Consider the following 26,862-nt stretch of genomic DNA (forward strand, 5'->3'; position numbering starts at 1 on the left):
CCTGTGGGCTGCGGAGCCAGAGTTGGTCCCAAAGCGGAAGTGCTTCTGGGGCCAGTTTTCGTAACGGTCTCCTCTGCAGCGAGCACAAAATCTGTGTCGAGAGAGAGGTTGAGGGGGCGAGTGGTAGGGGTGATGGGCTGAGTGATGGGGAGTTCTGGGGGACGAATGAAGCGGGTTTTGGGGGGTCACTGATGTGGGAGGTTGTGGGGTGGACCGAGAGGTCAGCGAATGAGGGTTTGTGGGCTCAATGGTAGACAAAGTTATGGGGCTATTCGGGGTTGAATGGGGCATATTAAACGTTGACTTTTACACATTTTCCAGCACAGTGACCTGCGCTAAGGGTTCATACGCACCCCTCAAGCTCCTCCTTAGGCGCCCCCGCCTCTCCCTCTGTTCCTCTCCCCTTGCCCGAGCCCCGAGGTAGGGGCCTTGTGTGAATGCTCCAGCTGAAGTGAATCTGCACCCGAAGGCTTCCTTCTGGCTCCTGGGCAAGACGTCCCCAGTGAGGTGAGGAGAAGCAAGAAGAGGCACCAGAGAGAACTCACCTGATTAGGGGCCTCGCGCAGAGCCTGGGGCTTGGGAGGGGTGGGCAGGGTCTGGTGTTGTGAGATCTGGCGGGGGCGGGGGTGCCGGGCTTAAAACGCCTGGGAATAGTAGTGTTAAAGTTCAGTGGGGTTTTGTTTGGCATTTAACACGTAAGTAACACATTTGCATTATAGATTGATTAGAAAATAGAGAAGAAAATAAAAGAGAACTAATTTTAGCCCCCTCTGTTTAAATGTTCATTCTTTAGACACTTTTTAGTGTGTATAAGGGATATGCATTTTTAAACATTTAACGTATGGTTTTAAAATGGGTTCCTGAAGTTTGATAACCTGCCTTTTTTTTCATTTAGAAGTTACTGTGATTCAGTTTAAAGAACATTCATTCTGTAACATTTAAAAAACTTGTAATTTAGATATATATACAGAAAATACACAGATAATAAGTGTACAGTACCATACAACATTATTTTCAGTAGCTACATAGAATTTTATCCCATGTATTTCCTTATTAATCCCATATCATGGGTCATAGAGGATCGTTTAAGTTTGGTATTGTTAAAGTCAATGCTGAGATGAAGGTACTTACAGAGAAATTATGATGCATTATTTCATTAAGGAAAATACCTAGAAATACAATTTCTGAGTCAGTACACAAGTATATATAGAAGAAAACCTTTTGTGTTAGATGTTCACATGAGGAAAAGACTCAAGAATACACAAGTGGTTGTTAAAACCACTGGTCGCCCAAACTTCCACAGAGCAGCTTCTTGTGAGGGGATTTCTAGGCAGATAATTCTGGGCACTGGAAGCCTGATGGGGTCTCTCATATACTCTCCACTTCTCCACTCTTTTAGCTCAGGCTTCACACATCTCTGTCTTTTCCCAAGAAGAGCAGGAAATGGCCAAACCCCAGGTAAGGATATTGTCTGTTCCTTCTTTTATTTTACCATGAATGTGATGAGCGATGTAGGAATCTCAGGCATAAAAGAGAAAATTATTTATAAATAAGCGTTAGAATCAGGGAAAATGAGACAGCAGCAAGGCCAGATTAGAATGTAGACAAATGATTTAGGGCAACAGACAGTCACACGCTATACAATATTAGTTGAGTTGCAAATTTCCCTTTGAGCCTCTGGCAGCCAGAGGTAATCTGGCTCACTTTACTCATCAAGGAGAGAACGCATCAATCCCTCAGGGAAGTAAAGTTTTCCTGCAATTGCCTTTCAAGCCATTTCTTTGCTGAATCTTCATGTGGATGGTGGAATTGTCTTCAATCACAGCCTAATGATAAATGCAGTCTCTGGTTTCCTGCAGATATTCCTTATAGCATTCTTCAGTGAGCTGGAGACGTAATATCTAGATGTAATTTGGGAATGAAATATCTTAGGGAATTTGTTTGTCTTCCAAATGATTTTGCTGAAGTAATTTTCTCAGTTGGACTTTTGATTCTCATTTGGCCAGAGACAAAGTCCTGCAGGCACTCACAGCCCACCATCTTTTTTCTTTCACTTAAACGTTTTTTATTTTTAAAATTAGTGTACTGTAAAATTGATTTTGTTGTCCAGGTCGATAAATGTTAACACCTGTGTAGATTGTTATAACTAATCTGTGGGATAGAGAATAGTTTCATCCCGCGAAAACCTGCCTCATGCAACCCCTTTTAGTCATATACTCCCCTCCCTGTAACCTCAGGCAACCACAGACCTGTTCTGTGTCACTAGAGTTTTATCTCTTCAAGAATGTCATATAAATGGTATCATACAGTATATAGCTTTCCTCTTTTCAAATTAAACTTTCTTTTGCAACAATTGATTGACATGCAGTTGTAAAAATAATACAGAGAGATCTCAGTATCCTTTACCCAGTTTTCATCAATGGTAGCATCTTGCAAAATTATAGCACAATGTCACAACCAGGATATTCACATTGATATGGTTAAGACACAGTTCCATCACCACAAGGATCCCTTATGTTACCCTTTTATAGCCACATCCATCCCTTTCCCCCCCTCACCCTATGCCTAGACTTCTAGCAATTACTGATCTGTTCTCCATTTCTAGAATTTTGCCATTTCAAGAATGTGATATAAATCAAATCACATAGTCTGTAACCTTTTGAGATTGGATTTTTTTTTTCAATCAGTATGATTCCCTGGAGATTCAGCCAAGTTGCGTGTGTCCATCGTTCTTTCCTTTTTATTGCTGAGTGGCATTCCATGATGTAGATGTACCGCAGCTTATTTATCCATTCTCCTGTTGAAAGACATTTGAATTATTTTCAGTTTTTGGCAGTTGTGAGTAGAACTACTTTAAACATTCATACACAGGTTTTTGTGTGAACAAATGTTTTCATTTCTCTAGAGTAAATATTGGGTTGCTGGGTCATATGGTAAGTGTATGGCTTAACTTTTTAGGAGTCTGCCAAATTGTTTTCTAGGATGGTTGAATTATTTTTCATTTCTACCAGTAATGTATTAGAATTCCAATTGCTTCACATTTTTGCCAGCACTTGGCATTGTCAATACAGTTGACACTTGAACAACGCTGGGGTTAGGGGCACTGATTCCCCCAGTAGTTGAAAATCCACCTACAATCGGCCCTCTGTATGTGTGTTTCCAACTAACTTGCAGATCGTGTAGTACTGTAATATGCATTTATTGAAAAACCTCCATGTATAAGTGGACCCATGCAGCTCAAACCCATGTTGTTCAAGGATCAACTGCGTTTTTAGTTTTACTCATTCTGTTGTGTAGTGTTATCTTATGATGGCTTTAATTTGCATTGCCCTAATGGCCAATGATGTTGAATATCTTTATATATGCTTATTTACTTTTTACATATCCTCTTTGGTGAAGTGTCCAATCAGGTCTTCTGCCCATTTTTAAATTGGATTGTTTGTTTTATCACTATTGAGTTTTTAAAAAATTAATTAATTTATTTATTTTTGGCTGTGTTGGGTCTTCGTTGCTGTGAGTGGGCTTTCTCTAGTTGTGGCGAGCTGGGGCTACTCTTCGTTGCAGTGTGTGGGCTTCTCATTGCAGTGGTTCTCTTGTTGCAGAGCAGAGGCTCTAGGTGCGCAGGCTTCAGTAGTTGTGGCATGTGGGCTCAGTAGTTGTGGCTTGAGGGCTGTAGAGCGCAGGCTCAGTAGTTGTGGCACACGGGCTTAGTTGCTCTGAGGCATGTGGGATCTTCCTGGACCAGGTATCGAACCCGTGTCCCCTGCATTGGCAGGCGGATTCTTAACCTCTGTGCCACCAGGGAAGCCCAATCACTACTGAGTTTTGAGAGTTCTTTATATATTCTGTGTACAAGTCCTGTGTCAGATCCATGGTTTGTAAATATTTTCTCCAAGTGTGTAGCTTGTCTTTTCATTTAATAGTGTTGTTCACAGAGCAAGAATTTTTAACTTTGAAAATGTCCAATTTATAAACCATTTCCTTTATGTGTTGTGCTTTTGGTGTCAGGTCTAAGAACTCTTTGCCTAACACTAGGTGAAATGGAAAACCTCTAGTCTTCTACCTCCTATGTAGAGAAAACCCCAGTTCTTTCATACTGTGTCACTCCTGTGAATCTTCCTTTACTCTCACACAGAATGCTTCACTTCTGATACTTTGGTCACCAAATGTGTGGAGGTTTCCCCCCAGAACAAGCAATTCTCTGTGACACCAGCTGGGTGTTCTACAACTTAATTCTGACACTATCTACCTGGAGGTTGTGTCAGATCCCACAGGTTAAGGGCTCAGTTCCACAAGACCGCCCCCACCTCCCAACTTAAGATGCCAGTCAAAAGCCCAGTGCTTATCACTTGTGCTTCTGACCAACCAGCTATTGATTGAAGCTTCCAACAACCCCCTCTTTGAGTTCGACTAATTTGCTAGACTGTCTCACAGAACTCAGGGAAACACGTTTCCCAGTTTATTAAAGGATAAGATAACGGATACAGATGAACATGCAGATGGAAGAGATGTGTAAGGACAAAGTATATGGGAAGAGGCGTGGAGCTTCCATACCCTCTCTAGGTCCAGGTGTGTCACTCTCCTAGCACCTCCATGTGTCTACCAATTCAGAAGCTGTCTGAACCCAGTCCTTTTGGGTTTTTATGGAGACTTCATTACATAGGCATGATTGATTAACTCATTGGTGTTGTTATTTATTTATTTATTTGGTAATTGGCTTTTGATTCAACTTCTGGCCCCTGGCCCCTTCCCCGAGGTTGGGGGGCAGGACTAAAAGTTACAACCTTCTAATCACGTGGTTGGTTCTCCTGTCAACCAGCTCCCTCTCCTTAGGTGGGGGTCCCAAAGTCATCTCATTAACATAACAAAAGACACCTTTATTGCTTTCCTCACTTAAGAAACTCAAAGGGTTTCAGGAGCTCTTTCTGCCAGAAATTGGGAGCTAAGACCAAAAATATATTTCTTATAAATCACAGTATCACCCTAGGTCATGAAGATTTTCTCCTATAAGTTTTAACAGTTTTAGGTTTACATTTAGACCTAAGATCCATTTTGCATAAATTTTTTTTTTCGGTACCCGGGCCTCTCACTGTCGTGGCCTCTCCCCTTGCGGACCACAGGTTCCAGATGTGCAGGCTCAGCAGCCATGGCTCACGGGCCCAGCCGCTCTGCAGCATGTGGGATCTTCCCGGACCAGGGCATGAACCCATGTCCCCTGCATTGGCAGGCGGACTCTCAACCACTGAGCCACCAGGGAAGTCCCCATTTTGCATTAATTTTTATGTAAGGTGTAAGGATTAGGTCGTGGTTCATTTTTTTTTGTGGTACGCGGGCCTCTCACTGTTGTGGCCTCTCCCATTGTGGAGCACAGGCTCCAGACGCGCAGGCTCAGCAGCCATGGCTCACGGGCCCAGGCGCTCCGCGGCATGTGGGATCTTCCCGGACCAGGGCACGAACCGATGTCGCCTGCTCTCAACAAGTGCGCCACCAGGGAAGCCCGTGGTTCATAATTTTGCAAACGGATTTCTATTTGTTCTAACCCCATTTGTTGAAAGGACCATCTTTTCTCCATTGAATTGATTTTATGGTTTGTCAAAAATCAGTAGGCCATATTTATGGGGTCTGTTTCTCGACTCTCTTCTGTTATATTGATCTGTGTATCTAACCCTCTGCCAGTACCACACTGTCTTCATTACTGCAGCTTTATGGTAAGTCTTGAAATCAGGTAGTATGATTTCTCCAACTTTATTCTACTTTTTCAAAAATTTTTGGCTATTCTTGTTCCTTTGCCTTTGTCATTATATATCAGTTTTAGAATAATTTAATTAATTTTTTTTGGCTGCATTGGGTCTTCATTGCACGGGCTTTCTCTAGTTGTGGCGAGCAGGGGCTACTCTGTTGTGGTGCGCGGGCTTCTCATTGTGGTGGCTCTCGTTGCGGAGCACAGGCTCTAGGCGTGTGGGCTTCAGTAGTTGCAGCACGCGGGCTCAGTAGTTTTGGCACACAGGCTTAGTTGCTCCGCGGCATGTGGGATCTTCCTGGACCAGGGCTTGAACCTGTGCCCCTGCATTGGCAGGTGGATTCTTAACCTCTGTGCCATCAGGGAAGTCCCCTTGCTAGGATTTTGATAGGAATTGAGTTAAACCTATAGATCAATTGGGGGAGAATTGACATCTTTATTATGTTGTGTCTTCCAGTCTATGAACACAGTATGTCTCTCCATTTATTTCGATCTTTTATTGATATCATCAACATTTTGTAATTTTCAACATACAGGGCATATACATTGTGTATTAGTCTGCTCAGGCTGCCATAAAACGCCACAGACTGAGTAGCTTAAACAACAGAAATTTATTTTCTCACGGTTCTGGAGGCTGGAAGTCCCAGATCAGGGTTGGTTTCTGGTGAGAACTTTCTTCCTCGTAGATGGCTGCCTTCTCACTGTCCTCACACAGTCTTTCCTTTGTGCATCTGCAGAGTGAGAGGGAGCTCTGGTGTTTCTTCCTATTTTTAGAAGGACACCAGTCCTGTTGGATTAGGCCCTACTCTTATGGCTTCATTTAACCTTAATTACCTTCTTAAAGGCCCCATTTCCAAATCAGTCACATTGGGGGTTTGGGCATCAACTTAAGAATTTTAGGGGGGGGACACAGTTCACTCCATAACAACATGGCATGTTTCATTTTTTAAGCCATTGTAAATGGTTTTGTTTTTAAAATTTCAATTGCGAGTATTCATTGCCAGTATATAGAAATATGATTGGTTTTTGTTTGTTGACCTTTGCTATGGTCTGGATATTTGTGTGCCCCCAAAATTCACATGTTGGTATCCTAATGCCCAGGGTAAGTGATGGTGTTAGCAGGTGGGGCTTCCTCTTCTTATTTATTTATATCAGTAATACATAATTTTTATTTTTATGGATTTTAATTTTTTTCAGTGGATTATAATTCATTACTGTCACTGTTTATTTTGCTGTTCACTTGTCCCTGAGTTATCCAGTGGGAGCCCCTTTAAGCTGGCTTTTGTGTCCTTTTGTTACATCCTGATAATTTTCTGAGCACTTCCTTAGTTTCGACATAATAAGATGTTCCAGCCTCCATCTTTTACTTTCCCTACCCCAGGCCTAGAATCAGCCATTTCTTCAAGGAGCACTGGTTCCTGTTAGTAAATAATTATTTATAGAAATCAAAATCTGGGTGCTGGTTGTGCTCATTTCTGCTGGGCGTCATTACGTCTAGGCCCTTTCAGTGAACTCTGTGTGTGTGTCTCTATTTATATGTCTGTGTATGTATGTATGTGTCTCTATATACACACACACATACCTGGAATTCATACAATATCCCAGGAATCTTCTTAGACCTCTCTCATTCCATATTTGCATCTGCCTTCACCAACAGTGAGAGCACTGGATCCTAGCATCAATATATTGACTCATTTGCTCAGTCTTACAATATACAGAAAGTAGAATCAGAATTCCTGCACCCACATCTGTGAAAAATCAACCTATTGAGTACAGTACATGATTTGTTTGCATGCCTTTTATACTGAGGACATGTAATCAAATGTACTCTGTTTAGAAGTTACTTGAATTAATTTTTCCTTTTGTTTTTTTTCCTATCTAGTGTGCTTATGTTATTTATTTGGTATACAGTTAGGTTCATTTTTTCTGTTTGTATTCCATTTTAGATTTTCTTTCTTTCCATTTTTGTTGATTTAATTTTATTCTTTATATGTAAAATGTTAATATGATTTGAAGAGACAAAACTATACAGAAATATATACACATAGTTGTCACCTCTCCCCTGTACCTTCTGCCCCATTCTCACTCTACCTTGGAGATAACCAATCTTTTTTTTTTTTTTTTTTTTTTTTTTTTTTTTTTTTTTTTTTTTAACATCTTTATTGGAGTATAATTGTTTTACAATAGTGTGTTAGTTTTCCCTCTACAACAAACTAAATCAGTTATACATACACACATGCTCCCACATCTCCTCCCTCTTGCATCACCCTCTCTCCCACCCTCCCTATCCCACCCCCCCAGGGAGATAACCAATCTTGTTAGCTTCTGATTTATGCTTATAGTGTTTCTTTTTAAAAGAAGCAGATAAAGGTATATTTAAAAAATTTCCCCTTCTTTCTTACTCAAAAAGGTAGTATACTTTATTTATAGAGTCTTTTGCACTTTGCTTTTTCCCCTTAATAATGTAACCTAGAAATTGCTCCATGTATGTTTACAAATATTGTCCTCAGTCATTTTATTTAAATTGAGATATAATTGACATATGACATTATATCAGCTTCAGGTGTACAACACAATTATTTGATATTTGTGTATATTGCAAAGTGATCACCACAGTAAGTCTAGTTAACATCCATCATCACACAGTTACACGTTTTTTCTTGTGATGAGAACTTTTAAGATTTATTCTGTTAGCAACTTTTATATATATGATACAGTATTATTAACTGTAGTCACCATGCTGTGCATTACATCCCTAGGACTTATTTATAACTGGAAGTTTGTACCTTTTGACCCCCTTTACCTATTTTGTCTACCCCCCCTCTCCACCACCTGGCTCTGGCAACCACCAATCTGTTCTTTGTATTTATGAGGGTTCTTTTGTTTGTTTGTTTGTTTTTTTAGATTCCACATATAAGTGAGATCATATGGTGTTTATCTTTCTCTGACTTATTTCACTTAGCATAATGCCCTAAAGGTCCATCCATATTGTCACAAATGTAAAGATTTCCTTCCTTTTTTATGACTGAATAATATTCCATTGTGTGTGTGTGTGTGTGTGTGTGTGTGTGTGTGTGTGTGTGTGTTTGTATGTATCACATTTTCTTAATCCGTTGTTCCATCCATGGACACTTAGGTTGAGTCCATGTCTTGGCTATTGTAAATAATGCTGCAGTGAACATGGAGGTGCATATATCTTTTCCAGTCAGTGTTTTTGTTTCCTTTTGAATAAATACCCAGAAGTGGAATTGCTGGATCATATGATAATTCTATTTTTAATTTTTTGAAGAACCTCTATACTGTTTTCCCTAATGGCTGCACCAATTTACTTTCTCACTAACAGTGCACAAGGATTCCCTTTTCTCCACATCCTTGCTGACACTTGCTATTGCTTGTCTCTTTGATAATGGCCATTCTGACAGGTGTGAGATGATAGCTCATTGTAGTTTTGATTTGCATTTCTCTGATGATTAGTGCATCTTTTAATATGCCTGTTGGCTATCTGTATGTATTATTTGGAAAAATGTCTATTCAGGTCCTCTGCTTATTTTTTAATTGGGTTGTTTGTTTTTTTGATACTGAGTTGTGTGAGTTCTTTATATATTTTGGATATTAACCCCTTATCATTATATGATTTGCAGATGTTTTCTCCTCTCTGGTAGGTTGCCTTTTCATTTTGTTGATGGATTCCTTTGCTGTACTGAAGCTCTTTATTTTTTATGTAGTCCTATTTGTTGAGTTTTGCTTTCATTGCCTTGCTTTTGGTGTCAGATCCAAAAAAAATCATTACCGAGACTAGTGTCAAGGAGCTTACTACCTATGTTTTATTCTAGGAATTTTATGGTTTGGGGGTCTTATGTTCAAGTCTTTAATCCATTTTGAGTTGATTTTTGCACGTAGTATAAGATAGTGCTCCAGTTTCATTCTTTTCCATGTGGCTGTCCAGTTTTCCCAACACAGTTTATTTTAGAATTTATTGAAGAGGCTGTCTTTTCCACATTGTATAGTCTTGGCCCCTTTGTCATAAATTAATTGACCGTTTATGCATGGGATTATTTCTGGGCCTTCTATTCTGTTCCATTGATCTATGTTCTGTTTTTATGCAAGTACCATACTATTTTGATTACTATAGCTTTGTAATATAGTTTGAAATTAAGGTGTGTGATGCCGCCACCTTTGTTGTCCTTTCTCAAGATTGCTTTGTCTATTCAGGGTCTTTTGTGATTTCATACGAGCTTTGGATTGTTCTGTTTCTGTGACTCGTTCATTTTTATAGCTGTATAGTATTCTATTGGTGGATGTACAAGTTTGTTCAACCATTCTTCTATGTACATGTGAAGTTTGGTTGTTTCAGTATTTTGCAATTAAGAATAATGCTGGAATGAAATATATTGTGCATAAGTTGTTTCCTTTTTGTGTAAGTATATCTTCTATGTAAATTCCTACAAGTGGCATTGATGGGTCAAAGGGTAAACACAATTTATTAGATATTGCTAAATTCCCTTCCATAAGAGTTGTACTGTTTAACATTCCCACCAACAATGTGTGATAGTACCTGTTTCTCTATGGCTGTACCAACAGAGTATATTTTCTGGCTTTTAAGTTTTTCCAATCTGCTAGGTAAGAAATGGTATCTCTGTATAGTTTTAATTAGCATTAATATTATTATGAGTAAAATTGAATGTAATTTCATATATTTAAGATCCATTTACAGGAGTTTCCTGGTGATCCAGTGGTTAGGACTCAGTGCTTTCACTGCCATGGCCCCAGGTTCAGTTCCTAGTTGGGGAACTAAGATCCTGCAAGCTTGCAGTGCAGCCAAAAAATAAATAAAATATCTATAAGAGCCATTTTTATATCTCTTGTTAATTGTCTTATGTTTTTTGTCTAATTTTCTATCACATATTTGTTCTTTTCCCTTTGATTTTTAAGAGTTCTTTATATATTAAGGATATTAATCTTTATCTGTGATATATGTTATAGCAATCTTTATTTGTGATATATGTTGCAACAGATTTCCCCCACTGGTTTGTCATTTGTCTTTGGACTTATGTCTTTGGACTTGCCAAAGCGTTTTTATATTTTTGTGGTTGTATTTATTAATCTTTTATTACATCTGAATTTTTATTCGTAGTTAGAAAGTCTTTCCCTCCATTCAGGTTATATGGACATTCACCCATGCTTTCTTCTAGTACTTTGTTTGGTTTCAGTTTTTTACATTTAGCCCCCTGATCCATTTGGTGTTTCTTTTTTTTTAAACATCTTTATTTGAGTATAACTGTTTTACAATAGTGTGTTAGTTTCTCCTTTACAACAAAGTGAATCAGTTATACATATACATATGTTCCCATAACTCTTCCCTCTTTTGTCACCCTCCCTCCCACCCTCCCTATCCCACCCCTCTAGGTGGTCACAAAGCACAGTATACTTGTGTATGTAATGAGGTATGGATCCAATTTAGCCTTTCCCAAATTACTCTCCAGTTGACCCAGCACCATTTATTAAAAAGTGGGTCTTTCACCCTGTGCTTTGAGAGAATGCCTGTATCAGAGTATGTTCTGGTATCTGGTAGGGCTACTCCCTTCCTCACAGTTTTTCTTTTTTTTTTTTCTTTCTTTCTTTTTTTTTTTTGCAGTACGCGGGCCTCTCACTGTTGTGGCCTCTCCCGTTGCGGAGCACAGGCTCCAGACGCACAGGCTCAGCGGCCATGGCTCACGGGCCCAGCCGCTCCACGGCATGTGGGGTCTTCCTGGAGCGGGGCACGAACCCGCGTCCCCTGCATCGGCAGGCGGACTCTCAACCACTGCGCCACCAGGGAAGCCCCACAGTGTTTCTTTTCCAGACTTTTTCTAGCTATTGTTGCACATTTATTTTTGATACGATCTTTAGTACTACCTTGTTTAGTACCATTAAAAAGCTTGTTTTTTAAATTGAGATCACATTAAATTTATAAATTAACTTAGGGATAACTACATGTTTGTGACTTTCTATCATTCTATCTCTGAAGAGTTGGACAACTCTGAAGTTAGAGGGAACTGTCCCGATAAGAGACCACCCTCACTTCTGACACCAATTACAAGTTTAGGTTGTCCCCAAGGTCACCCTTAGGTTTGACAGTTCACTGGAGGGACTCACAGAACTCACTGAAAGCTGTTATACTCATGGTTATGGCTTGTTACAGGGAAAGGATACAGATTGGAACCTGCCAAGGGAAGAAGTACATAGGGCAGAGCCCCAGAAAGTACCAGACATGGAACTTCCATTTTTCTCTTCCCATGGAGTCAGGGTGCATGACTTTGTGTGGTTGGCATTGATGTGTGATAGTACACATGGAGTTCTGTCAACGAGGGAAGCTCTTGCAAGCCTCGGTGTTCAGAGGTTTTTTTTTGGGGGGGTAAATATTTACTTATTTATTTATTTTGGCTGCACCGGGTCTTAGTTGTGGCACTCAGGATCTTTATTGCCACATGCAGGATCTTTTAGTTGCAGCCTGCAGGATCTTTAGTTGCGGCATGTGGGATCTAGTTCCCAGACCAGTGATCGAACCTGGGTCCCCTGCATTGGGAGCGCAGAGTCTTAGCCTTTGGACCACCAGGGAAGTCCCCCAGAGTTTTTAATTAGGGCTTCATTTTATAGGCATGATTGTCCATGTGGCTGCTGTCTGTCTCCAGCCCCTCTGGGAGTGAACCAAAGCCCCCACCCTAAAACATTTGGTCGGTCTTTCTGGTGTGGCCAGCCCCCACCTAAAATTACATCGTTATGCTATTCATGGTGACTCAAGGCCCCTATGTAAAACATACTTCTGTCCTTCCTTCCTTCCTTCCTTCCTTCCTCCCTTCCTCCCTCCCTCCCTCCCTCCCTCCCTTCCTTCCTATCTGGTTATTTTAAGGAAATTACCATTTATTCTAATCTTTACTGTTTTTTTAATCGGGATTGGTTATTGAATTCTGTTTCAATATTTTTGTATCAGCATTTCTTATATTAATTATATTAATCATGTAAGTTTTCTCTTTAGGTCTGTTTAATGGTGATTTATGTTAATGAATCTTCTAATATTGAACTATCATTGTATGCCTGGAATAAATTTTAATTGGTTATGATGTATTATTGTCTTAATGTGGATCTATTCTTTTTGCTTATACAGTTGACCCTTGGACAACATGGCTTTGAACTGTTCGGGTCCACTTATATGTGCATGTTTTTCAGTAGTAAATACTGCAGTACTACACAGTCCATGTTTGGTGAATCCACAGATGTGGAAAACCACTGATATGGAGGGCTGACTATAAGTTATACGTAGATTAACCCCCATGTTGTTCAAGGGTTAACTGTATTTTAATTAGGATTTTTTGCACTGTTGTTCATAAGTGAGATTAGTCTGCATTTTCCTATTTTGTACAACCTTAAATGAGTTTATGTGTCAAATTTATACTCAGTTCTTGTATAAATTTGGAAGCTTTTCATTTTTCTATGCTCAGGAAGAATTAGAGCAGTTAGAGTCTTCTAAGGTCTCTTGTGAGCATGAGTCTTATCCTGGGCATGTGTGGCTTTCTACATTCCCCTGTCCATGGGTGCTTTTTTTTGTTTTTTTGTTTTTTCTTCGATACGCAGGCCTCTCACTGTTGTGGCCTCTCCTGTTGCGGAGCACAGGCTCCTGACGCACAGGCTCAGCGGCCATGGCTCACGGGCCCAGCCGCTCCGCAGCATGTGGGATCTTCCCGGACTGGGGCACGAACCCGTGTCCCCTGCATCGTCAGGCGGACTCTCAACCACTGTGCCACCAGGGAAGCCCCTACATGGGTGCTTTTGAATGTCCTACTTTCCCAAAGAATCCCACCCCCCCAGTATTTCCTCTCAGGCCTTAGGCAGTCTGTTGTCTGTCTGGACTGTAATCTTTTGCCTCAGGCATCTCTGGGTTGTTAGTTTGCCTTGCAGCCTTTAAGAGCAATGCCTACTGCTTTCTGGCCTGAGTTCAGAGTTAGGTGAAACAGAGAGGAGCACCTTGCATCAGTCTTTCTGGTAGCCCCAGACAGGTTAGAACAGACACACACTAATTTGTGAATAAGGTCTGCTCTGCTTCCTTTAGAATTAGGGGTTGGGGGTCCCACATGGGGAACATTGGCTGCCGCTGCTTCAAGACTGCTGTCCCTTAGGAGAGGGGCAAGTAAAGATGCCATGAAATTTTCCTGATGTCTTTTAAGTTGCCTTTTTCTTGATTCCATGTGGTTACTGCAAACCTTTGTTTTCCAGAGTTTTGACAAAGTTGGTTCTGACACTTTTCTGCTTGTTTTTAAATTTTTATTTTTGGGGTGGTAGTGGGAGAGAAGCTAAGGGCTGGGAGCTGCCTACTCTGTCATTTTGCTAATGCCATTGTGGGGTGAATTTCTTATCACCTGAAATATTTTCTCATTTTCTCTTGTTCTCAAAGAAGCTTTGAATGGATGCACACTGTTTTCATCTATTTAAGGACAGTGTTAGAGGTTGTGGTGACTTGCACGATTCTTGGCTCAAGAGCCCCCTCTTTTGTCAGTGAGGCAAACTGCAGTTCCCTTAATGGAGACTTTTCTTTTGGCACTGTGGAGGGGCCACTTGTGTGTGCTCTGACTTGTTTTAGTTTGTTTAGGTCATTTTTTGTCTCACATGACCTTCAATTTCCCCCTCTAGCTTTTCCCCTTTACAACCCAATCTCCACATGGTTCTTCCTCATTCCTTTTTAACATCTGCTCCCTTGGAGGCGATGCTTTTTTGTGACTGCCACCTTGGGTCCCATATACCTTTCTTATAGCTAGTGCTGTGATTGATCTAGCCCATTTTTAATTTTTTTACTTATGGTAGATTTTCTCTTTCTAAGCTTTGATTTCAGCTCATTCTTAGGTTCTCTGATCCCCTCTCTGTTCTCTTGACTGTTTTCTTCATACCCTTCTCACACTCCAGAAAGGTTTGTGGCAATAATTTGAAAGCCAGCTGAGCTGGAATTTGGTATTTGTTTTTCAATTATAGGTAATTAGAAATGTGTATAGTACTCTCTATTTTCTATTATAAGTTATACTGAAGGTATAGGTTATGTGTAGTTTTATTTGTTCTTCATATTGATCTGTACAGTTTTTTGGAGGATATGTGAAGAGATTTGGATTTAACTACTTCACCTTTAACAGGTGAAGTTATTCTAAATTACCTGGAAGATCCTTAATTTTTTGAATAAAAAATTAAGGTATAATCTGTATACAGTAAAATAGGCCTTCAGTGTACAGTTCTGCATCTTTTGGCAAACTCTGCAAGTTTTGACACTGCCACAATGAAGATATAGAACAGTTCTATCGCCTCCCAATACAGTTGACCCTTGGACAACTCAGGGGTTAGTGGTTCCAGCTCCCTGCACAGTTGAACATTTACGTATAACTTTGGACTCCGCCAAAATTTAACTGCTAATAGCCTAGTGTTGACCAGAAGCTTTACCAATAACATAAACAGTCTATTAACACATATTTTATATGTTATGTGTATTAAATACTGTATTCTTAAAGTAAGCTAGAGATAAGGAAATGTCATTAAGAAAATCATAAGGAAGAGAAAATACATGTTCAGTACTGCATTGTATTTGTCAATACTTAAGTTTGTGTCGTCTGTTTACAAGATGAATCACGTCTGTGAGTACCTACATTAATATTGTCTTATATGATACAAAATACTGTAGATGTTATACAGATTATTAACATGACATCAACAATGAAAAGATAATGTGAAAAAGAAATTCATATTTATTTACAGTTATAATGATTCATACATTGATAATGAATAAGCAGCAATATGATTGCTTTATGGTAGCATAGTGTAGTCGATATCATTGCTTCATGGTAGCTTAGCCTATATACTAATGAATGAATTGTTATATAATTTTATGGCATACAGTATTACAGTCATATTCATAATGCAGTATTGGAAACATTGTTACATTTTTTAAAAACCCACTTACCTGTGATGATAGGCTGATAAGCAGTTTCTCCAATTATGAGAGAGAAGGGCATACTGTACAGTAATAAAATTCTTTGAAAGCAAAGTTATAAAATAGTAGGAAAACTAACACATTATTAATTTTATATAAATATCACCATATGCCTATGTTAAGGATAGAATAGTATCTACATATATTTTATGCTTTCATGACATTCCTAAATTTTTCTTAATATTTTCAATATTTCTAGGCTATGTAATTCATCTGTGAGTTTTTTCAAATTGTTGAAAATCTCCAAAAATTTTTCCAATATATTTACTGAAAGAAATCTGCATATAAATGGACCCATGTAGTTCAAATCTGTGTTGTCAGATTGTCAATCTGTGTTGTCAAGGGTCAATTGTATTTCCCCTTTGTAGTCAACCCCTTGCCGCACCCTGGCCCCTTGTAATCACTGATATATTTTTGGTCTCTATAGTTTTGCCTTTCCTATGTTATATAAATGGAATAATACAGTACGAAACTTGTTGAGTTTGGCTTCTTTCACTTAGCATAATACATTTGAGGTTCACCCATGTTGTTGCATGTATCATTAGTTTTTTCAGTTTTATTGTTGAGTTAGTATTACATTGTATAGATTACAGTTTGTTTTTCACTCACTGGTTGAAAAACATTTGGGTTGTTTCCATACTTTGGTGATTACAAATATACCTGCTATATAAATGTTCATGTACAGGTTTTTGGGTTTACATAAGTTTTCTTTCCACTTGGGTAAATATACCTACGAGTGGGATTGCAGGTCCTATGGGAGTATATGCTTAACTTCATAAGAAACTAGAAAACTGTTCCAAAGTGGCTGTTCCATTTGCATCCCTATCTATGATAAATGAGACTTCCAGTTAGTTGTTCCACATCACCAGCGCTTGGCATTGTCAGTTTCTTTTCCCATTCTAATATGTATGTAGTGGTAGCTCATTGTGGTTTTGATTTGTAGTTTCCTCATGGCTAATGGTGTTGAGCCTCTTTGTATGTGCTTATTTCCCATTTATATATCTTTGGTAAAGTATGTCTCTTTTGCCTTTTTTTTCAGTTTTAAGAGTTATAGTTCTTATGTATTCTCAATACAACTTCTTTGTCAGGTATATGATTTGTAAATATTTTCTCCCGTTCCACGGCTTTTTATTCTTTTAACAGTGTCTTTTGAATTTTGGTGTCACATCAAAGAAATACTTGGCAAACCTAAGGTTAAAAAGATTTTCTCTTATATTTTCTTCTAAAAAGTTTATAGGTTTAGATTTTACATTTAGGTTTGTGATCCATTTTGAGTTAATTTTATATATGTTGGAGGTATGAATTGAAGTTATTTATTTTTATTTTTTGGCATATGGATATCCAATTGTTCCAACACCATTTGTTGAAATGGGAACTCCCATTTTCCATCAAAGTGCCTTTGCATTTGTCAAAAATAATTTTAAGTATAAAGATATAAAGTACCTTTAATTATAACATACATGAAGTACAGTTTATAAGTGTACAGCTTGATGAATTATCACAAAGTGAACATACTGTGGAGCCACCCCCAGGACAAAGTGAAGATAACATAAATCATGACCTAAATCCCCCTTCATGCCCTCTTTCAATCAATACCAGCCTCAAAGGTAATCACTCTCCTAACTTCTGACATCATGGATTAGGCTTGCCTGTTCTCTTACTGTATATAAATAGAATCATGCAGTATGTGCTCTTTTGTGGCTGGATTCTTTTGCTCATTAGTACAATTGTGACATTCATCTATGTTGGATATGCAGCTGGAGTTCATTCCTTTTCATTACCACATAGTATTCCTTTGAAAGATTGTGCCACAATTTACCTACTGTATTGTTGAGGGACATTTGGATTTTTCCCACAACTTAGTATTAGAAATAGTGCTTCTGTGAACATCCTTGTAATTGTTTTCTAGAGCACATGTGCATGATTTTCTCTAAAGTGTGCACCTAAGAGTAGAATTTCTGGGTCATAGTGTTTGCAAATCATTACCTTTAGTAAATAATGCCAATCTGTTTTCCCAAGCAGTTATACCAGTTTTTAACATTCCTACTAACAGCATGTGCGAGTTCCCATTTCAACACAATCTTATGGCATTTTAGTCATATAATTATAATGTTTCTGGTGGGTGCCAAGTGGTGTCTCAATGTGGCTTAAATTTTCATTTACCTGAGTGCTAACAGGGTTGGGTATGTTTTCTTATGTTCATAGAACATATGTCCATATGTTTATTTTTTCTTTTTAGTGAAGTATCTATTCACATCTCTTGTCTATTTTTCTGCGTTATTTGTATGTTTCTTTTGATTTGTAGGGGTTATTTTATATATTCCAGATCAGAACGCTTTATCACTTATGAAAGCTGCCAATAACCTCCCCATCTATAGCTTGCCTTTACTGCTGTATTTTTTTTTGGTACGTGGGCCTCTCACTGTTGTGGCCTCTCCCGCTGCGGAGCACAGGCTACGGACGCGCAGGCTCAGCGGCCATGGCTCACGGGCCCAGCCGCTCCACGGCATGTGGGATCCTCCCGGACCGGGGCACGAACCCGCGTCCCCCGCATCGGCAGGCAGACTCTCAACCACTGCGCCACCAGGGAAGCCCACTGCTGTATTTTTAATCTTGTAACATGTATGTCTTTTCCTTTATGAGTAGTGCTTTTCATGTCTTGTTTTTGAATGTTTTCCTTACCCCAAGCTTATGAAAATATTTTCCTATATTATTTTCCAGACACTTCATTGTGTTACCTTTCACATTAGATTTACAAATTACCTGTAGCAGATTTTTGTATATAGTGAGAGTTAAGGGGTTAAATGTCATTTTTGTCCCCATATAGATATCTGGTAACCCATCCACATTTACTTGAACATATCATCCTGTCCCCACTGTTTTGCAGTTTCAACTTTATCATAACTCAGGTGTCCATACATATTTGGATTATCTTTTTAGTTCTACTGGACTATATGTCTATCCGTCTATCCTTGTGTTAATACCACATTGTCTTAAATATTCTGTTATTTAATGTAATAGTTTCTCTACCATGACTTGTGATTTTTTTCCCACAAAGTAGGTCACTAATTTGACAGGTATCCTGTATTAAATTATCATCATGAACTCGGAACCCAGTCAGAAGTTCCCCTACATTCATTCCATTCTTATCACCCAGTGGTAAGCATATTAGAATAAAAGAATGTGCAATTATAGGGACTCATGACATTTGAGGATGTGGCTGTGGATTTCACCCAGGAGGAGTGGCAGTACCTGAACCCTCCACAGAGGAACCTGTACAGAGATGTGATGCTGGAGACCTACAGCAACCTGGTCTCTGTGGGTAAGAATGGCTTCCTCAGGTAATTTTGCTGTTTATGATTATTCTATCCGATAGAATGCCTTTCCTTTCTCAAGTTTGGAAACTTGCAAGGCCTCTGAACTGATTGAAGAGTTTGTCATTAAATTCCATGGATCAGAGTTCCTTTTCCCCCTTTGCTTTCCTGACAAGGTGTTTGTGAACTCAAAACTCAGGTGAATTGGTTTCACGACCATTGTGTCAAGTGATATATCATTTGTACTGCCCCAAACTCCACCTTCCTTTTTCTCAGAGGTTCTGAAGACCAAGGAGGTATCACTGTCATTTCTCATTAGCAGGGCAGCAGGTTACCAAACCAGATCTCATCCTCAAATTGGAGGTAGAAGAGCCATGCCTGCCAGAAGGAAAAATCCCAATTTGGAGCTTTCCAGGTAAGTGGGATTGACTCAGGCTATGGGGACAAAAGGTCCCAGCTTGTCAGTCAGGGGTGAGGACCTGTGAAAGGACTTTCAGGAATATCTCAGGAATGGTTGTTGGAGGACAGAGACATGAACACCTAAGACTGACACCCCCTTCCCTATCCTACACCCAGCAGACCACTCTCCTTAAGTTGGTGCTCACCGATAAGTTTCTGCACAGCTCCATTTCCCTGTATAAAGTTGTCTTGTAAATGACAATCCCCCGGTCCCACACCCTGCCACTTCTATCGTTCTTACCTCCCACTGCTCATTTGAAGCCAGGCCCACATGAGTCACAGGCCTAGGCACTAATGCTCTAATTCCAGATTGGGTTACCTGGTTCCATCCAGTTTAGACATTCCTATAAGATTTGTTCTCCTAAAGTATCTTGATTCTGTCTTTAACAATAGCTTTATTAAGATATAATTAACATACAATAAAATTCACTCTTTTGAAGTGAAACTCAAAAACTCAGGATGTTTAGTATATTCACAGAATATACTGTCTAGCCATCACCACTATCTAGTTCTAGAACATTATCATCACCCTCCAAAGAAACTCCTATCCCTTATCAGTCACTCTCCGTTCCCCCATCCCCCGGCAAGCACTAATCTACTTTCTATCTCTATAGTTTTGCCTATTCTGGACATTTCATATAAATGGAACCATACAAAATGTGGAATTTTATGTCTGGTTTCTTTCATTTGGCATGTTTTCAAGGTTTGTCCATATTATAGCATGTGTCATCCCTTTTTATGGCGGAATGATATTTCATTGTATGGATATTCCACATTTTGTTTATCCATTCATCTGTTGATGGACATTTAGGTTATTTCCACTTTTTGGGTATTATAGATAATGCTGCTATGAACATTCATGTAGAAGTTTTGAAATGTACATTTTCATTTCTTTTGAGAACATACATAGGAGTGGAGTTGTTAGACCATGTGATAGCTGTTTGTGTTAACATTTTGTGGAACTGCCAAACTGTGTGAATATCCTGTTCCTCCAAAGTTTTTACCCAGTGGTTTTAATGTTCACTGATGATTCTTGCCTGGATCAATTATTACTAAGATGGTTGGAAAAATGGTGCATTTTCTATCATTCCTTCTACATTTGTAAGTTGGCATTTTTCTGTCAAGAACTTTCCTTCTTTGTTGATTAGCTGGAATACTTCAATAAAGAGGGATTGCCCTCCATCTATTACAGTTGACCCTTGAACAACACAGGTTTGAACTGTGCAAGTCCACTTATATGCGTTTTCCAATGGTAATGGTACAGTGCTAGATGATCTGCGGTTGGTTAAATCCACAGATGTGGGACCACAGACTAGGAGGAGAAACTACCTATATGGAGGGCCAACTATAAGTTACAATTGGATTTTCAACTGTGCAGAGGGTCAGTGCCCCTAACCCCTGCATTGTTCAAGGGTCAACTGTATTTGGTTATATATGAGTTACATGTATTTTTCCATTTATCAGTTTTCAAAATGAGTTGGTTTTGTAGCATCATTCAAAGCCTAGTATGTCTTTTTGGAGTATCATTTATGGACTTATGGATTTAAACACTTTTAGGTTTTGATCCACTGCCTTATCCTTATTATAAATCAAACTGCTCTATCTCTGGCCAGTGGAAACCCCTTCAAGTTAGGTCCCTAGTCTTTGGTAGCTTCCTTGCTTTCTGTTGTTACAAGATGTTCCAGGCTCATATTATATAGTTCATTTCTCTGCCCTGGAATCAGCCATTTCTCCAAGGAGCCCTGGTTCTTTTTAGTGGTAAATAATGTTTTGTGACCACAATTTGGATGTTAGGGAATTGTTTCTAGGCCTTTTCATTGGCATAGCTAGGAACTATGTAAAAAAAGATTTTTAAGAGAAAGACATATCATGTATTCAAATGTATATTTCCAAATCAAATTCTAGACTTAAAGGTTTTTAATTTATTAATCTTATCTTACATCTGATGGTAATATTGTTAATATTCTGAGACTGCTGAATGTGTGTAATGGGTTGAATCAATTGAGGTAATCATGTTGGTGCCATTGAGAATCAAAGACTTTTTAGCATGGTTGTTAGGAAATACAGATGAGGGGGTATTTATTACTATTAGGGAATCCTTTTGTTTTCAATTTTGCTTTATGAGTATATAAAATATTTGCAAAATATTAACTTGGTTCCAAAATCAAACCTAGAAAATAAAATCAAATCTAGAAAACAAGGTGTATTCAAAGAAGTCCAACCTCTTTCCCTCTCCATCCTTCCTTCCCTCATAGGTAACCATTTATTAAAATTTAAAGATTTATCCTTCCATTGTTTTTTATAGTATGAGCCTATATTATTTTAAATATATACTTATATATTTGTTTCCTCCTTAGAAAAATGGTAGCTTACTGTGTTTATTTTTATACACCTTCTTTTTTCAGTTAATTCAAGAACATGTTAAATATACTGAGATAGTCCTTACTTCTTTTTATAGTAATGTAGTGACTCAGTCATAATAGTAGTAGCTGTATTGCAGTAGTGGTAGTTGTTGTTCTAGTAAACATTTGAAGTGCTGTACATAAACATTACATTTCGGTGGGTACTGTTATAATTCCTGTTTTCCAGGTGTGAAAGTAAGATGCAAATAGATTAGCTAATATGCCTAAGGTCACAGAACATGTAAAAGTCTGATCCAGGATTTGATCCTGGCCTAGAGAACTTATGACCCTAGCCACATGTGCTATATTGCTTCTTAACCACCTAAGGAGGTCCAGATTCAGTAGATCCTTGGTGGAGCTTGGGTCCCATCAAATGTATTTTGTAAAAGTTTTTCTTATGATGATGATATTCACTCTCAGTTAAGAACTAGTGCTTTACTATGGAAAGAAAGGAAGTCATAGGAAGAGAAGCCACAGCTGCATGATCCCTTTTAAAATTCAGTATTACTATCAAATGTTATTAAATCTAAGTGGTAATATGAGTAGTTATTGTACTCTTCTTTCAATTTTTCTGTACGTTTGAAATTTTTCATATAAAAGTTTAGGAAAATGTGAGAAGAAAATTAAACTACAAAAAATAAAAATTCAGTGTATGTGCAAAAAGTATTTACTGTCCAGGATACCATTGGTTTTAAGACACCACTGAGAAATAAAATTTGCCACCAATTAATTTATGACATGTCATTGATTGTAAGGTGAATCTGGATTCAGAGGTTTTATAATGTGGAATAATATGCATCTTATAATTGATGAAGTATGGTATTTTAAAGGCAAGGCCTTGCAATTTTAACTGTCTAAATGAGTGGTACAGATAACTGACTACTTTAGAAGTTAATGAAAGTTAAAGTTATTGAGGAAGATCAGATTAAGCTTTTTTGAAAAGACTGAACTGCTTCTTGAAAGTTATCTAGATTCTGAATATAGCAAAATATGGAGGACTGGGCTATGTGAGTGATGGAACACAAGGAAGGGTTTGGAGTTAATAATAGATGGAGTTTTTAGTGGAATTAGTATAGACAGAAGCAGAAGGTGGTGTTGAAGAACTGTGAATGCAAACTTGGATGAATACAAAGGTGAATCCAAATTGGGCAAAGATATTTAGGTTTCTTTGTTTTTGTAAGGCTAATTATTCTAGATATTTATCTCATTTACTGAGAATGTGGGTTTCAGGATTGTTGTAAAATTTGAGTCCACGAGTCACAGTGTTGTATTTCTGTCTAGGTGGAAATAGTGTAAGTTAGGAACAGTTAAGAGTTCATATGATAAATAAAGGGTGATAATATCCCCAGAGTGATGTAAAAATAGAGGTAAGGGCTTCCCTGGTGGTGCAGTGGTTGAGAGTCCACTTGCCGATGCAGGGGATGTGGGTTCATGTCCCATTCCGGGAGGATCCCACGTGCCGTGGAATGGCTGGGCCCATGAGCCGTGGCTGCTGGGCCTGCGCGTCTGGAGCCTGTGCTCCGCAATAGGAGAGGCCACAGTGGTGAGAGGCCCACATACCACACAAAAAAAATAAAAAAATAAAAATAGAGGTAAGAAAGTCCGAGATGTTAGGGTAAGATTGTTTTTGGTAACAAAAAGGCTAGCAGGTGGGAGTTTAGTAAAAGAACAGGATTTGATGGCTGTGATTCTCTCTCCAGGTACTCATAAAATGAGATATCACTATCAGCTTTCATATGGCAGGGTGTTTCTAAAGAAGGTCCATTCCATAATGTCAAAGTATAAAGATGGTTTATTGTACTTCTTTCTAGAAGAAGCCTGCCAGGTTGATGAACAGTTTGAGATACAGCATCAGGATGACCAAGATAAATATCTGATGCAAGTTGGATTCCCTGACAGGAAAACAATTACCACCAAGAGTGGCCTTGACTATAATGAATTTGGAAACATACTTCATCTGAGTACAAACCTTGTTGCTTCAATACAAAGGCCGCATAAATATGAGTCATTTGGATATAATATGGTAGATAATTTAGACTTATTTAGTAGAAGCTCTGCAGGAAAGAAACATGATAATGAATGTGCAAAATTATTCTTCCATACTGAGTATGAGAAAACAACTCCTGGAGTAAAACCCTATGGATATAAAGAGTGTGGGAAGACCCTCAGGCAAAAGAAAGGTCTTAGTCTACATCAGAGAATTAAAAATGGAGAGAAACCCTTTGAATGTACTGCATGTAGGAAAACCTTCAGCAAGAAGTCACACCTCATTGTACATTGGAGAACTCATACAGGAGAGAAACCTTTTGGATGTACCGAATGTGGAAAAGCCTTTAGCCAAAAATCTCAGCTCATTATACACCTGAGAACTCATACAGGAGAGCGACCCTTTGAGTGTCCAGAATGTGGAAAAGCCTTCAGAGAAAAGTCAACTGTCATTATACATTACAGGACTCATACGGGAGAGAAACCTTATGAATGTAACGAATGTGGAAAAGCCTTCACTCAGAAGTCAAACCTCATTGTCCATCAGAAAACCCACACAGGAGAAAAAACTTATGAATGCACCAAATGTGGGGAATCTTTCGTACAGAAGCTGGATCTAATTATACATCATAGTACTCATACAGGAAAGAAACCCCATGAATGTAATGAGTGTAAGAAAACTTTCAGTGATAAGTCAACTCTCATTATACATCAAAGAACTCATACGGGAGAGAAACCTCATAAATGTACGGAATGTGGGAAGTCTTTCAATGAGAAGTCAACCCTCATTGTGCATCAGCGAACTCATACAGGAGAGAAACCCTATGAATGTGATGTATGTGGGAAAACCTTCACCCAAAAGTCAAACCTTGGTGTACATCAAAGAACTCATTCAGGAGAGAAACCCTTTGAATGTAATGAATGTGAGAAAGCATTCTCTCAGAAATCCTATCTCATGCTACACCAGAGAGGTCATACAGGAGAGAAGCCCTATGAATGCAATGAATGTGAAAAAGCATTTTCCCAGAAATCATATCTCATTATACATCAAAGAACGCATACAGAGGAAAAACCCTATAAATGTAATGAATGTGGCAAAGCCTTCAGAGAAAAGTCGAAGCTCATTATACATCAGAGAATCCATACAGGAGAGAAGCCCTATGAATGTCCTGTATGTTGGAAAGCTTTCAGCCAGAAGTCACAGCTCATAATACATCAGCGAACACACACAGGAGAGAAACCCTATGCGTGCACTGAGTGTGGCAAAGCCTTCAGAGAAAAATCAACATTCACTGTACATCAGAGAACTCATACTGGAGAGAAACCCTATAAGTGTACAGAATGTGGGAAAGCCTTTACTCAAAAGTCAAATCTTATTGTACATCAGAGAACACATACAGGAAAGAAAGCCCATGGGAAAGGCCATACCCGGAAGTCTAAGCTCATTGCACATTAGAGAGTCAACAATGCAGTTATCTTCACTGAAGGAAAGTTTTGTCAGTTTAAGTAAACATTTTAAAAGTATGTTCTGACTTCTGGTTTAAATATGGGGAGTAAAGTCAGCCTTCTTTTCTTTCCATCTCAGTCTTCACCCAAAAGCTACTAGGAGAAAAAGAAGTGGATGTGTAATCTCTGTATCTGACAAAATTAGGAGATCACTGAAACCCTGATGAGAGGGCTGCCAGAGGCAGAGGAAATCAAGCACCAGTGCAAGGAGATTTCACAGGCTAGAGAGGAGTGATCAAGGTTGCAGATGTGAGATAGCACTGGTAAGGACTCTTAGCCAAGTTTTAGGCTGAGTGCAAGACCAAGTAGATACATAACAATGGTAACAGAGAGCATGGGCAGATGGGACATTTCCTAGACTCATTTGGAGTCTCAGGAGAGAAAGGCAGGGGCCTCAACAAGGAATTGCTCAGACAAGCCATATTTGCAGAAAGTAGTCTATACTCATGAGAGGAGCAGTTGGCAGGGGCTGGGGAAAGAGAAGGGAGTGTTCTTGTGAAGAACCCAACAGCTACCCCTATTTACTGACTCTGGAAAGTCAAGTCTGAAAAACCTACCAAATGCAAAAGTAATTCCAGTTAGAAAAACTCTGATCTGCCTAGAATGTGGCCCCATTTCTTCCCTTACATGAACTTCCAGCAAACAAGTCCAGGAAAAACTCTTATTCAATGAGGAATGATTCCAAGGCAATCAAAACCATAAATGTACATGGCTTTTGAGCCAGCAATTCCACTTCTAGGAATGTATATACTCATGCATGTACAAAATGATGAACACACAGAGGTATTCAGTGATGCAGTTTGTGAAAACAAAAGATTGGAAGCTTTCCACGTGGCTCCTGAAATCCTGGAATGTTCGCACAGCAACCTTTTAGGTAGACACACAAAAAAAATGGATAAAGAGAACTTGGACACCATTTGTGTAGTGATGTGGGATGACCTCCAATATACATTATTAGAAAAGCAAGGTGCAGGATACTGAGGATAATATGCTACCATTTGTAAGTAAAAGGGAGAACAAATGGTGAATACATAATTGAGTGTATATGCATAAACTATCTCTGGAAAGATACATGAGAAGCTGGGAACCCTGATTACCTCTGGGAAAGGGAAGGGGAAGTGGGTGGCTTGGGGAAGGAATTGGGAGGGAGACGACTGTATATCCTTTCAGAATTTTGAGAATTGTACTATGTGGATGTACTACCTTTTTAAAAAATAAAACTTTTAAAAAAGCATATTTTCTATTACTGTTCTAATGAAGTCAGATTCTAGATGCAGGATTTCATAACATTTAGTATAAATATGTTCAATGTGGAGTTTAATTTTTTTAGAGTGAGTAAATTGAGTTATCTGTCAGACAAAACAGATATCCAGCCAGTTCCAAAGGCACACAAACATTGCTTTCTTGAGGTTGCCAAATAAAGTGATTCTAAGGTCAGTTGGGACTGCATTA

The 26,862-nt window shown here is 38.8% G+C and overlaps 1 protein-coding gene across 6 annotated transcripts; it reads left to right on the plus strand.

Annotated features, from left to right (window-relative positions):
* LOC131748855 (zinc finger protein 182) lies at nucleotides 1-26,644 on the plus strand. Of its 6 annotated transcripts, XM_067024145.1 has the most exons (7): nucleotides 1-107; nucleotides 322-507; nucleotides 1,400-1,458; nucleotides 18,939-19,065; nucleotides 19,380-19,472; nucleotides 20,814-20,897; nucleotides 23,730-26,644. In XM_067024145.1, the coding sequence occupies exons 3-7, from the start codon at nucleotides 1,444-1,446 to the stop codon at nucleotides 25,358-25,360; spliced, it is 1,950 nt and encodes a 649-aa protein (XP_066880246.1). In that variant the 5' UTR covers nucleotides 1-107; nucleotides 322-507; nucleotides 1,400-1,443; the 3' UTR covers nucleotides 25,361-26,644. The 6 variants fall into 6 exon arrangements, with proteins under 6 accessions (XP_066880246.1, XP_066880243.1, XP_058907190.1 ...); XM_067024142.1 differs by lacking the exon at nucleotides 20,814-20,897 and having other exon boundaries at nucleotides 1-123; XM_059051207.2 differs by lacking the exon at nucleotides 20,814-20,897 and having other exon boundaries at nucleotides 19,377-19,472.
* The last annotated feature ends 218 nt before the right edge of the window (nucleotides 26,645-26,862 follow it).

Source organism: Kogia breviceps, chromosome X (assembly GCF_026419965.1).
Source record: "Kogia breviceps isolate mKogBre1 chromosome X, mKogBre1 haplotype 1, whole genome shotgun sequence".
NCBI lineage: Eukaryota > Metazoa > Chordata > Mammalia > Artiodactyla > Physeteridae > Kogia > Kogia breviceps.

Bases quoted from the DNA above. Each gene is read 5' to 3' on its own strand.
- LOC131748855 (XM_067024145.1), top strand. The intron at 19,066-19,379 runs GTAAGAATGGCT...TCTCATTAGCAG, and splicing joins CAGCAACCTGGTCTCTGTGG to GGCAGCAGGTTACCAAACCA. The intron at 20,898-23,729 runs GTCAGTGCCCCT...ACTTCTTTCTAG, and splicing joins GATTTTCAACTGTGCAGAGG to AAGAAGCCTGCCAGGTTGAT.